Genomic DNA, 14,290 nt, shown 5'->3' with positions numbered 1-14,290 from the left:
CCTTGTAACAACGACAAAGCAGCTGATCTTTCCTGGCTGTTTGAAGGAAGCGATTGCCATGTGCCTCCGTCTACAACGAGGGATGTATTTTGAAGTAACTAATTGCACGTTGGCAAAGCGAAATCAGTCACGCTAGGCCCTTATGAATGTAGTAGTATGGAAATTAGTCATGTAAAATAATAAGTAGATGAATCGAAATGCTACTGGAATGGAATGTAAAACTGTCCGTGAAGAGGATAATAAAACGTAAAAGAATCTTGCATCAAAGTAGTGACTGAATCCTGTTTGACTTGTTGATCCTGGCTTAATTTGTTGAAAGTTTCCCGAGACGTGCACGTATGGTGTGTTCAGTGATAGTTACGCGCTTGAGAAAATTGACCCCGGTCTGTCATCTTTTGACTTTCAATTTAGCGTGGTATTAGTTTGTAATAGAGGCAAACCTGACTCTTGTTACTGAAGGAAACTGCTAACGTCACCTGACACTAGAAGGAAAAAAAGTAACGTCAAAGGGTTAAAATTCTTGGCGAAAGAATTCGGTCAAAGCGTTGTTACTATGACCTATTGTATTTTTGTCTCTGATGTTAGTAGGTTTTAATCGTGTTACAGTAAGCCAAACACCTAATGTAAACATTTGAATTTTTCATAGTGTGTTTGTTGCCGCAGTTCTGTGGTTCTGACTGAGCCTTTATTAATTTTTTCTTTTAAGCAGAATAACTTCAGAATTACACAGCTACTTTTACATCCTCATCTGCATTTAACTCATGGAGAAAGACTCGTAGCAGTATAAAATTGTTAGTGAATTTCATAGGCTTCTGTCTAATCCTGGCGATGGTGAACGCAGGGAGTTAGCTTTAGGACAGGCTGTCAGATGATGAAAAGTACTTCTGCGATGTGTCTTCCTCCCCTTGCCTTCCCTGGCCGATATATTGCAGTAAGTCTTCAGTAAGTTGAAGCTCTGTGAGTAAGAGGAGAGGAATGGTTGCAAGGAAGAAGTAATCTTGTAGATAATTATAATATAATTGTAATCTTCTGATACTAACAAGATAAGCTTTTTGTAAATTGAGCCAACACGATGTGTCCGTACAAAAGCTGCCGAACAACCCAGCGTTAGTCCTGTGTTCCTTGTTTTTCCTCAGCTGCCCCTCGGAGCTGGGCTCTCACAGGAGAGGCTAGTTACCCTTCCTCCGTATAAATAATTTACCCAGGATGGAGCTGTTGAAATAATTTTATTACAAAAGCTCTCCTGCCTATTTGTATGATGAAACCTAAAGTGCTGCCCTTTTTTTGTAGGGTTGCAAAAGGGAAATCCGAATGACAAGTTTTCAAGTCTTCATGTGATTTGTATAGCTGGTGTGCATCTCTAATGACTCATTAGATAATTATTCAAAAATTGTTCATGAAATTTATGAAAGTATTCAATGAAGCAAAATACCTGTGCTGCTTAAGTGGTTGAAGTGGGTTTGCTTCCTCATGTGCTTGAAGGATGTAGTTAAGTAAAATACCTGCACACTTCAGTCTTTTATATTGCGCTCACTTTGTCTGTCTTCATTGTCTTTATTTCTGGGCATCAAGGAACACCTTTTATCCGACTGACATTTTGGTAGCAGAACCAGTTCACTGTAGTGCTATTGTATGAATGAATTTGCTTTTGTCTGTTAGCAAAACAGGTTGTCAACATACAGTTTAGAAAAGGTATACTGTGTATAGGAATAGCATATCTATGCTGTGTGGAGGAAATACTCTGTGTAGGAATAGCACGCTTTTGATTAGTAAATTGGTAAATGATCTGATTATTAATTTTTTTGGTGTATCTGAGGCAGATAGTATTGTTAGTTCTTATGAATTCACTGAGTGTTTTAATAGCAGCTTTTAGAAACTATTTAAAGAATTATCAGAAAGTGCAACATTGACAATTATCCCGACCCTGGAGGGATTAAAAACATTATCTTTACAAACCTGCTGTCTGTATTTTTAGTTGGCTGTAACAGCGTATGTCATGTTGTATGGTAGAGTTTTGTTTGTTGGTTTGTTTCTAAACTGGAGACCTGTTATGAGAGGGAAATCCATCCTGGTGCCCGGAGTCCAAGGCACGGTGCTGGCTTTCTGTGCTCTAGCCAGTGCTCCCTTTAGACCGTGAAAGCTTTTGTAGAAATTGAGACACAGGTTGCAGCTTTCTATGAAGAAGCTAAGGAAAAAATGAGATAGGTGAAATGCAAGGAGAATAAGTAGTTTAATGATTAATCAATCATGTACTGGAGATTTTTGTTCCCTATTGCTTGTTGTTTTGAAAAACTGACTGGTAATAGGTGGAAGGATGCAGGTGTCGTAACTCACTGCCTTGGTTAGTTGTTCAAATAGTGTGAAGAAGGTCCCTCTAATGTAGTTTTGCTATAAAAAGCTAGAACTATTGTAGGAAAGGACGTTAGCATAATTACTGGGTTTCTTATTTCCTAGAATCTTAGATCTAAACCCATGTTCTAGATTTAAATTATTGTGTACTCCAAAGGATTGTTTTGTCACACTTGCAAGACTTTCACGTTTATCTGTTAAAACAATAAATTTAACTATAGCTCACCTTATTTAAAAATGGATTATACTGAGAAGTTTCACACTGAGCAGTGAAAGGAAAATGTACGAGTTCAACAAAGATGTTCCACGGTAGTTCTGGAGAGCTGTTCTGCTGGGTGATTTCAGCCGCCTCCCGAAGCACTTCTGGTATTTGCGCAGTGTTGTTCTTTGGCTGAAGGAAATGCACGTGCAGTCCAGTTAAAAATAAAACTTGAATATTGTCTAGAAATCCTTAGAGCATGAACCGCATTTGTATCAAAATTAGAATGTGTTGCACCTTTATTAATAGACTTTGCTTTCAGAAGGAATTGGCAGTATCATCCCTCCCTTTCTATCAGAAAAGAATTACTTGCTGACTAGTTATTTACAGAACTTCAAACCACCCGTTCTGAAATACTACTACTGTGAATGTAACTTGCGTTGTAATCAATGATATTTTGGTGATAAGTCTTTTTGTACAAACCTTGCTGCTTTTATCCCTGCACAGCATCCAGTCTGCCTCTCCTTTTCTCTTGCTGTTGTCCCAGAGGATTGCTGCTGTTTTGGTGGTTCCAAAATTAATCTTTAATTTTTCAGACCCGTCACCCTCTGTATCTTGGCATATTGCACTTGGCATGTTTGCACATCCATGTCTCTCTGCGGAAAATATCTCGTGTTAGGATGTGGTGTGTTAAGAGACTAGGAAGAACCGTATAAAAATGGCTTTGAAGGCTGATTTCTGTTTTCACATGGATGGCATCTTTACTGGATGGAGTTCCGTGATTGAAAGATGATCATTGGCAATTAAACTTGATTTTATTGTTTTTCCCTACCTGCTCAAAACTCAGCGGAAACCCAGCAAGTAAAGTAATTGAAGATAACTGAGTTCTTTCGTGGACACAGCATGCCGTTACTAAACAGGTTACCTTGTCGCATATGACTGAATAAGCCATTTTAATACAGTTAGGTTGGAATGAACGATAAGTGAAATATTTATTTGCAAGGGCTTCTTGGGTTCTCCTGGAGCACATACTAAAGATGCCATTTCTGGGTTTTCAGCACTGTTAGGTGATGTTGAAACCAAACCCTGGAGTAGTGTTAAGCATAGAGCTTTTATCCAAATGCACTCTAGAGACTTGCCTGCACAGTGGCTCTAGGCCTGTTAATAACAACATAGCTGATGTGACCTGGGTAAAACCTTTAAGTGATCTGATGTTTTCTTCTTTTATTCTCCCACCCTCTTTTTTTTTTTCTCTTCGCTTTCGTGCTTCACACTAAAATCCAAGTCCCACACGATAAGCCCCAGAAAACCGGTCGGGAAAGATCAGTTAAATTTTGTTTTGAGCATGGCTCTTTTGGGAGGACAAGAATCTCTCAGGGGTTGTTTTTGGGTTGGGAAGTACAGAGTGTGGCGAGATCTTGGGCCTTTGACTTCAGAAAGGGCATCAACTGGGTGGTGTGTTGCCTAATGCTACTTTTCTTTTCATTTAGTGTGCAAATGCATCTTCCAAGTCTTGGATGACTACATACAGATAAGAGAGATTCCTTGAAACGAGTTGGGTCTCATTCTACTGGATTCAGATAGCCTCTCCTGCCTCCTGGAATAGTATCCCATGAGTAAGATAGTGCAGTGACGTTGAGTCTTTTGTTTTTGAATCCCTTGCTACGCCCTGGTGACACAGAGAGTAGAAGTTCTGGCAGAGCAGTCCTTCAGCAGCAATTTAAGTAAAAGTGCTGTGAGATGGAAAAAGAGCTTCAGTAAGGTAATTGAACAGCTAAAGAGAGATGCGTGTTTACAGGCTGCTGGAGGACAAATGCTACGGCCAGTCGGTTTACCTTACAGATAATTGGCAGTTTTGTTGGAGAAAATTACAAATTTGTTTGCTACTGCACCTCTACAGCTGTTTGTCTTGTTTTGTAAAGGGCAATTAGTTTACTACTGAAGGACAAGTAAAAATTAGGATTGCGTGGTCACTGTGTGTTTCTGAAAGCTCTCTGTCTAAAGTTAATTGGGGCTGAATAACAAGAAAGAGGCAGTTTACGGGGATGTGCTTTGTCTTTGTCTTCAAAAGCAGTTCTGTAGGAGAGGGGAAAAAACAAACCCTGTTGGTAAATGGTGCAGCAAAGGTCGAAGGCCGATCAGGATTCACTGAATTGACATGTCTTGTGTGATGTGCGCGTTGTATATAGCAGTATGAATATAATTTACGGTGGAATACGGAGTATACATTAATTTATGCTATAACGTTCACCGTGTATTCCAGGAAGCAGGCAGAGAGGGTTTTCGGAGTCCCCGGGGCAGAAGGGTGGGGTTCCCAGTGCGGAGCTGCGATAAGGAAGATTGGGCAGTGGATGTCAAAGAGAAGGGTCGAGGAGGTGATGTTATCCCTGTATGAAATAATAATCCACTACTGATTTCAGTCATGTTCGGTGTTTCAAACTTGTCTTGCAATAAGATACTGCAATTTCAAGGAAAGGTTGTGACCACTTCTCTATGGGAAAACACACATAGGGAGAACAGAACCAGGGCTTAACAGGAGAAGTTAGGAGGTGGTTTCCCCTGTCTCAATTCTAATCTCCAAGGAAAAATTGCCTGGTACTAGTGGTTTTTTCCCCCCCTGAATTCTCAATGCAAAAAGTAGAACACAATTGAGATGGGTAGGGAAAAACTGCACAGAATAAGAAAATCGAATTCACGTACAGAAGGGTAATTGCACATGTATTAAAAGAAGTAGTTAGTTTAAATAGACTTTTTTAATGTAGGTTATTGATCCTGGATCGTTAGGCCCAATAATGTTGCCATATATGAGAGAGTGAGTTATTTCCAAGCATTATATTAATTCCTGGCAGATATTACTGGTAGAAGTATAATGGAACCTCTTTCAGGTCATCAGGTAGGATCGTTATTATAAAGTTTAGGTCTTGACTCAGGATGGTTCTGAAAATGTATGGGTGTCAGCTTTGTTTCAAATGCTTATTTTTATCATAAACATATCCTTTATGGAATATGGGCATTAAAATTTATTAGTCTTAACGTAGTTTTTATATTAACTTTTTCTTTTCATCTTTCTTGATTTTTTTTTTTCATTGCTTTGGCTTGATTATGAGCAATATGGCTAAATTTTATTTGGCATTTGAGTAGTTGCTTATAAAAGGAAATTACTAGGAATTTGTGACTATGTAATTGCTTCTGTGTTTTTTCATGCTTGCATAATGATAGATTTTGTAAATTAATTCTGTCTTACAAATATATATAACCTCTAATAGGATAACTTTTTAAATGTGTCTCAGAAGCTTGTTTTCTTTGCTACTTCTTAGGTTAGAATACCAGCATTTTGAGATAGTCTTGACCTTATAGCCGAGCAAATGCTTAAATAGTGTGTTATACAGTACCCTGTACACATGGTTTTCAAGATTATTTAGACTCGTTATGAATGTGAGTTTTTCAATGTCAGGTACTATTAGTTACTTTATGGAAATGTTCATTGACTTCGATACCAAGGCCTGAAAAAAACTTTGGTGTAGTGTGATAGATAGTTAAACAGAGTTGTTAAAGTATACTTTCCTTACTCTTTTAAAGTGCAGTCTAATTCCACACCTGAAAATATTTTTCTTCCTTTCAGAACTACAAAATTCCACTAACGTTATAAGAGCGGTGAAACCCAGGACAAGGAAATGCAGCAAGGTTTGTATTTGCCAGAAGGACATTTAGCTATAAATTACTGGACTGATTGTGTTAGAAGTCCCACTTAATCTAGCCTGTTAATCTAAACTGGCATTTAGCTCAACTGATAATATGGTAGGAAAATGAAATAATTTCAAAGGAGTATTTCTGGGTGTAAATATTCAATATGGTAAATAGCTGATATTACTAAAATAAAAAGATAGCAAGATATTTTGAAGCTAGAAACAGAACTGTTATGTTCTGCCTTGGTAGTGGTTAATTCTGAAGACAGAGAAAAGTAAAAGTGGAAGGGAAATTTGAAATTAGAAGGGATGGTAAAATGGTACATGTATGAGGGATAAGGAAAAGCACTTTTGTTTTAAAGCAATGGGATTATATAAAAATGTGAAGGGGCTGCAAAGAAACAACATCACTTCAGCACAAGCGATGCTAGATTGGTTTTGAAAATACTTTTTGCATATTGTGTGATGTGTGTGTTTTATGTGCTGTTCTAAAATTATTATGACAACAGGAGATACTGAATCCTTTTACTGAAAAACTAAGTTTCTAAAATTATGTACAGCCAGGCCGTTTTTGGTTGAATAATACCTGTGCTCAAAGGTCTTCCAAAAGCTAAAAGACTTTTAAGCAGTAGATACCTTTAAATCACATAGGAAGCCATGTGTAAGATAAAACAATTTTCAGATTAAAAGTTATGTGTGCTCATAAGTCATAAGCCCTCTTAATTTGTTTTATAATAGAATGTAGAAAATTTTGCTTTCTTGCTATCTTTTTTTGGCTGTGCTCACTTAAAGTATTCTTCATGAAGGCATTCTTTAGACAATTATACTAATTACAAGCTAAGATGTGTTGGACCTTGATTTGGATGTAACTGCAATGGACAGTTGTTTCTACAATTGATCGTACTCTGTTTTCAAAAGTTGTGTGTTTTCTGTTGTATTTCTCAGTTTTTAAAAATTGCTGCTTCTAACAGTTCTGCTCAGAGGGGTAGTCTGGCCATCTGAGTCATGACTGACATCTTCCATCTATGAAAAAGGACTAAATCTAGGAAGTAGTATAAACTGTTTGTCATCTTTGCAGGCTGGTGATTTTGGTGATATCACAAATTGGCCAACACCAAGCGAAATAGCAAACAATGAAGTAAGTATCCTTTGTTACCTTTTTTAAAAAACCATATTGATTTCTCTGTTTAATGCTGTTCCCCCCCAGAATGCGCTTGGGGTGTTATAGGGCTTCAGCAGAAAACTTGTCAATAATTCAGGGTACTGGTCTATGCTTAACCGTCTGCACTGGTGCTGGAATTTCTGAACCCTTCACAAGCCCACACACGTACACTCCATTTATCATTAGTGGTGTGCCATGGACATGTAGGTAAAAATGTGGTGTATTTACTTCACCATTTTAAAACTTGTGTTTCCCCTTTTCTACTTGTTGGGAAGTTTGTGGGCAGATGAGAAGGCCTTTGGGGTTGTGAACGTGCTGCCCTCCCGTGAGGCTCAGAATACTTTGTCTTAGGACGACTTAGTGATGTCTGCCTTATTCCTCTGATATGTTTTTCCGATGCTGGATCTTTAGTTAACATCTATTCTGTCAAATTGTCTTCCTTTCACTTTATCTCAAGTGATAAGTGCGTAATATGTATTACACCTCTTTTTTGGTATTTAAGCAAGAACAGAGCACAGATGATTGCAAGCTATGAGGTGCCATTTCAGTCTTTGTTTTAGTTCTGCAGCACCCCTGTGATGCTTTTACTGTTTTCTGGCTGAGGGAAACCAGGAGATTTGGGTTCAGCAATGTACATTATATTATAATTCAAAGTGTTCAAATGAAAACTGAAAAGGACTGTATTAAGGTGGTTTGGCACAAGTAGTTTGTCCTGGGGCCTCAGTTTCTAGCACCCTCCCTTCTTCCCCAGCTGATTGTCATAACTCTGTTATTTGTGTCAGCAACAAAACATTTTCAAGTGTCTAACTTGGCTTTTAGCATTGCTGGTCAAAATGACAGATGTCTGTGGATTTGACACAACGTGATGTTTACTGCTAGGTAGAATTTACCTCCTCTAGTAGCTTGTTCTACAGGATCTCAAAGGAAATCTTTGAGATTGCTAGAAGAATCTTTAAAACCTGAATAGATTATATGCCAATAAAGCAACTTGTTCTGTTGCCTAGACACCAGTTAGAATACTTTGGTGTGTGCATACATCCCATCGAGGTTTAGGATTTATACAAGACCCTTGATTTGCACTTTTTTTTTAAAGCGTTTGTAAGCTTCTCCATCATCAGTATTCCTGTCAGTTGCTGAGATGTTGTGAATAGAAGAGATGACCACTTCAGAAGGAGACAGGGGTGATATATTTAATGATATTGTGAAGGACATGTGACTTGCAACCTAAATCTGCTAATTTATCTGGTGGCATTAGAGGTGTATAACGCTCAGCTGCCTGTCAGACTCCTTCCTTAGTTACTCATAAGAGTAGAAATAATTTCACCTGTGCTTTTTATACCTCAGATGCACAACCTTTTTGTTTGCTACAGCCTAATAACTCAAAAATGCTTTTCTTGAAGGTTGTGCAGTCAATTCCACTACACAGTACTTTGTGTTTGTAACTTTTTAAGAGACACCAGTTGTAATGTGTGAGATACAGTGCAGAGAAACTCTGTAACTGCGTCCAAAAATAACGATATTTTCTATCGTGTTCTGATGCTCAGAAAGGGGGAGGGTCTGCTGAGCTTAGATCTGAGAGACTGAACAGCATTGAAAGGATTCAAGTTTGTATCCTTTAATAATATTTGTAAATGCTAATGTTGATTTGTGACTGAGTCTAGAGTACGTTTATTTTAGCATCTCTTTTTTTTCTCTTTTTGGAAAATCTGATTTTAGTGGCTTAAGAAAACATGCACCCGTATCTTTTGCATTCGCTTTAGTACTGCAGGTCTTTGGCATCTACTTGGTGTTATGTCAAATTTTGATGTGATTAATGATGTCTGTACAGTACTAATGAGAGTGACTAAGAGACAAATATGTAGTGTTTCGTAAGAATATACACATTTAGTGTTTGCTCTCTGAAATAATTTACTTTAAGACAATTTTTTGAAAAGATTTTTTTGTTTTACCACATGATCTAGATTGAATTGTGTAGATGTTAATTAACCTTTTGCTGACTTGAGTATGTGGGAATTTTAGTACACAAATTCATGTAGTGTATGTTAAACCAAATAACATTTAGTTTGTATTTAATTTGGATTGGTTTGTCTAGGGCAAGGCTTTGCATTCAAATTAATTGTGGCATCGTACTGCAGTATCTACTGTATGTACTCCAACAGGTTCAAAGCTATCTCCATAACATAGGAGTATTCTTTCTGTTTGGCAGAAGTGTCTGTGAAGCTTAATTTTGCAGGTAGATATTATAGCAAATCATGGAATGGTTTGGGTTGGAAGGGACCTTTAAAGGTCACCTAGTCCAACCCCCCTGCCGTGGGCAGGGACGTCTTCAACCAGATCAAGTTGCTCAGAGCCCCGTCCAACCTGACCGTGAATGTGTCCAGGGATGGGGCATCCACCACCTCTCTGGGCAACCTGTGCCAGTGCCTCACCACCCTCATCCTGAAAAATTTCTTCCTTGTATTTCGCCTGGATCTCCCCTCTTTTAGTTTAAAACCATTACCCCTTGTCCTATTGCAACAGGCCCCATCAAAAAGTTTGTCCCCATCTTCCTTATAAGCCCCGTTTATGTACTGGGAGGCTGCTCTAAGGTCTGCCCAGAGCCTTCTCTTCTCCAGGCTGAACAACCCCAACTCTCTCAGCCTGTCTTCACAGCAGAGGTGCTCCAGCCCTCAGATCACCTTCGTGACCTCCTCTGGACTCGCCCCAACAGGTCCATGTCCTCCTTGTGCTGAGGACCCCAGAGCTGAGGGCAGTACTGCAGGGGGGTCTCACCAGAGCAGAGGGGCAGAATCCCCTCCCTCGACCTGCTGGTCACCCTGCTTGGGATGCAGCCCAGGGCTCGGTTGGCTTTCTGGGCTGCCAGCACACATGGCTGGGTCATGTCCAGCTTTTCATCCACCAGTACCTCCAAGTCTTTCTCCACAGGGCTGCTCGCAATCCATCCTCCACCCAGCCTGTATTGATACCAGGGAAAACGCTATTCGCTAAAATGCTGTTCATTTTGCCTTCTTTGAAACCTGTTAGTTATTCTGTGGGATTTCCAAGAAGTGATGATCTGCAGGATGCTGGCACTACTCAAAGGCACACAGTTCTTAGTAAATGCCGTATTCTAATGTGGGGAAAAAATAAATCTGTAACCGTACACCTCCACATCCTGTGATCTTTGGTTCATGTTCTGATTTAGTGGAACAGAATTGTCAGAGTTAAGACCTATGGCTCCTTATAGTTTACATGAACATTTGGCATGCTGTTGAGATTGTACAGCATCATGGGAATTTCTGATTTACCATTCAGCATTCTGTAAGCGTAGCTTTTAAAAGATAATCAGTCTGAACAGTAGGTACTGGTGAGTAATATTTCTTTCCTATAAAAGAAATTTCAGTTCTGAGGTGCTGAAACATGATTGTTGTGCACTCTGTAATTCTACATCTTCAATTGAAAAAAACAAAACAAAACCTTCCTTAGTCTAAAAATTCTTTTGATAGTCTTGCCAAGTTAGCAGAAAATAGAACTATTTAAAATGAGACTTTACAAAACATCACAGTTCTTAAAACTCACCCTCCTGAAGAGGCTGAGAACAGGTAATAGCGAAGGAATTTTAATCGGTAAAGGAAACTTACACCTTTTGCTCCCAGCAGCTATGCTCTTGGAAATAATTACCAGTATCTCTTGCAGTGTAAGACTGTAAGTCACAGTAAGAAGCCAACAAATAGAAGAGAAAAGGAGGAGAAATCTGATCAAAAAAGCAATAATGGAATCAAGGACAACCCAGAGGCAAAGCCAGATGGTCCAGGAGATAACACTAGCGAAGATGAAGCTCAAACTAATAACCAAAGGAAAAAAGGTCAGTCTGGGCACTAGGTGTAATGCAGTAAGTCACCATTGATACAGTTACATGAATTCCAGTTGAATGACTTGATGAAACTTTTTCTGTTTTGCATTTTCTAGGTGATAACAGGATAAATTGCTTTCTGCTAGGAAGCTTGAAACAGGCTTCCTTACTCGGGTTTTGGAGTGTTTTGTTTAGTCAAATAGGAATTCTGGGGAAAAAGCAGCTCGTGTCCTACTGATGGTGCCTGGAGAGCTGAGAATTTCTGGAAAATTTTAGCATGGCTGTACAAACCATTACTGTCTCTCATATCTTTGTTTCCCTAAATAGATAGCATTATGTTAATTTAACTTCATATGTATGTGTCTGTGTTCACTATATATACTAACGCTTTAATTTTCATGTTTTACTATTGGCTTACACCTTGAAGTGATCACTTGAAAACTAAACCAGGTTATTCATTTCCTTTTGAATCAATCTGTTACATTAAAAATAGGAAGCAAACCTGTGTTTCGTTTGGTCAGTAGGCTGGAGAAACAGCTGAGAGAGTTTTAAGATATTGCTGCCATCAGCTGTTGCTTTTTTTCTTGCTTCCCTGCTGGTATTTCTTCAGATCCTAAAGACCTTTGTTGTTTAGATTTGTTAATCTTCCTATGTATATACTTAAACCCAAAACTTTTATAGCTTTTAATTTTTTCAGTCTAAGTGGAAATATAAAGTAAAGCATTCTACAGCTACAATCTCTTGGTTTTTTTGTCCCGTTCCCCCACCCCCAGTGTGGATAAGGCATTTTATGTATTTGCTTATATTTCTTTTATATTTCTTGGCTACAAAGGTATGAAGCCCACAATACCAATCAAGTACAGAACAGCAAATATTATCATTAAATAGATGGTTACTGGATGTTTTAGGCCAGCCTACAACAAAATACAGCTTTGTTAATAATTGTTGATGCACATGAATGAACTTAATCTGAATATCTCAAGGTAAAAATACAGTACGACAGCTAAATTCTCAGGACAATGTTTATGGTTTGTGATTAAAATATTATTTTGGTGGTGAACTTGATATGTTATTTTTTACCTTTTAAGTTTCATATGCAAGTTGTTAAATTATATAGTAACGAATTCACTGTATATATTTAACACTTACGTAGCTATAAATTCTTGGTAATGGAGCTCACATCTAAAAATTCATTAAATAAAAAAGCTCACCTTCATTTCATGTATTTAAATCTTAGATAAGGTTACCTTTCAGTTTGCTGAATTTATTACTACTGCGTTTTTTATTGTTTAGTCATACATCATATCTTAAAATCTCAATGTTAAACTTTTCCCAGTTTTTAAACTTTGAAATTAACTTTTACTAGTTGTACAAGAAGAATTCTGTAGAGTCTTTTCAGGAGCTGAAACCTCAAGTAGTACTATAATAAAGAGTAATATATTAACTTTTCAAGGCAACAAGCAGAAATGGGTGCCACTTCACTTGGATGATGTAAGGTCAGACAGTCAAGAAAGACCAGGCTCTCGAACTAGCTCAAGATTTCTGCTGGAAACAAACAAGTTAATACCTCATAACAGACGGAATGAGACAAGAAGTAAGTAGTTTTCAATTTCTGGGTCTTCCTATTTGTGGCAAATAAAGTATAATACCACGTGAGTAGGCGTTAGATTGGCAGTTTATGTGGAAACTTGACTTTGCCTAAGTAAGACCTAGTGTTTATATTTGCCAATAACCATCAAAAAATAAATAAATTGTACTGTAGTTTAACAAATTTTAAGTTGGAAAGTTCTATTCAAAAGTTTACTGTGAGATTTTTATTTTTTTTCTAACCTCTTCACTGATCAGAGTTGTAATGTCTCAGTCACTCACTCTGCTGGGTAACCACGTTTGGAAACAGTCTATCTTTACGGCGTGTGCTGGTGCTCTGAATCAGAGCAGCATATATTTTTCTCTTCATGGCTCCCTACAGACTCGTGGGCCACAGCTTTATGATGGGGAAAGTCTGGAAATCGTTTCATAAGGGGGCTGCTCTGTCCTGCTCTGCTGCTATTCCCACAGCTTGTTGCCACCAGAGCAATTGCTTGTGGACCTACGCTTTGAACTCTGCTTTGGCAATTCTACTGATCGTTTTTTCTTTAAGTTGGACCAATTCTTTCAGTTCCCCGACCTATTTCTCAGCATGGCCATGCAAAAAGTTGTATTAACCCAACAGAGGGAGAAAATCCACCCCAGCTGGTACTGCTTCTGGTCCTCAGGTGTTCTGAGTACAGCTTGTCAGGAGGCAGAAATCTCAGCCTGAGTGTAACTCTTTGGTTTATGTATTTGTGTTTGAAGTTTTAAAATTGCAATATACATTAACAATTTAAGTGTTTGCTCATTATAAGTGCAGGATGCTACTGAGATGGGATTTGCTTATGAGGTCGTTTTAGGAACATGGATGTAAGGGTTTGATCTGGATGTCTGAGGGATAGACAGGGGCAGGGGGAGGATTTTTACCAGTGTATCACTTTCTTCAGCGGTTATTCCTCAGGATGGTCAAATGACCAGAAACTTGCAGCATGAGCTCTACCTCAAGGCTCTGGTGATTCAAGACCACTTTCAGTGAGAGAACATAAAACATTTCTTGCTCCTCAGGAACATTGGCTGTTTAAATGAAAAAACTTGTTCCAGGCTTAAATACAACACTAACTCATGAAGGTGTTATATGTAGGACTTTGAGCCCCATATACTCCTAGTACAAAAATAAAACCGATTTGGGGAAATAGTTGGAGTAATGCCTACGCATTTGGGGTCTCTGAGGTTGAGGGTAGCAAGTGCCAAGGCTAAGGTCCAAATTCTCAGTGAGACACACGCACGTACAGATTACAACATTCGTAAGTTCAGAGTCTTATTTGACAGAAAATAAAGTACAGGAACTTGAATGTATGAGCATACATATTTTGTTGCAGGATTCATTAAAAATAGTTGCTAGTAAAACAAGATTTCTAACACGAACAAAGTATTTTATCTTTAGTCATTCCCTTGTTAAATTCAGCACCTCTCAATTTGATTGAGTAGGGGCT

General features: G+C 38.4%; 1 protein-coding gene across 1 annotated transcript in view; it reads left to right on the top strand.

The window, feature by feature from the left end:
• Positions 1-4,811: 4,811 nt before the first annotated feature.
• The window catches only part of LARP1B (La ribonucleoprotein domain family, member 1B), a gene marked incomplete at its 5' end in the record, with an annotated part of 24,738 nt that continues 15,259 nt past the window's right edge, over positions 4,812-14,290 (top strand). Inside the window, 5 exons of the mRNA XM_009699922.1 lie at positions 4,812-4,923; positions 6,171-6,232; positions 7,313-7,372; positions 11,072-11,240; positions 12,682-12,822. Of these exons, the coding sequence (XP_009698224.1) occupies positions 4,812-4,923; positions 6,171-6,232; positions 7,313-7,372; positions 11,072-11,240; positions 12,682-12,822 (544 nt within the window). The remainder of the gene's footprint in view (positions 4,924-6,170; positions 6,233-7,312; positions 7,373-11,071; positions 11,241-12,681; positions 12,823-14,290) is intronic.

This window comes from Cariama cristata, unplaced genomic scaffold (genome assembly GCF_000690535.1).
Source record: "Cariama cristata isolate BGI_N322 unplaced genomic scaffold, ASM69053v1 scaffold8995, whole genome shotgun sequence".
In the NCBI taxonomy this organism is placed as follows: Eukaryota; Metazoa; Chordata; class Aves; order Cariamiformes; family Cariamidae; genus Cariama; species Cariama cristata.
Note: the sequence above shows the minus strand (reverse complement) of the source record. Positions and strands in the feature narration are given on the sequence as shown.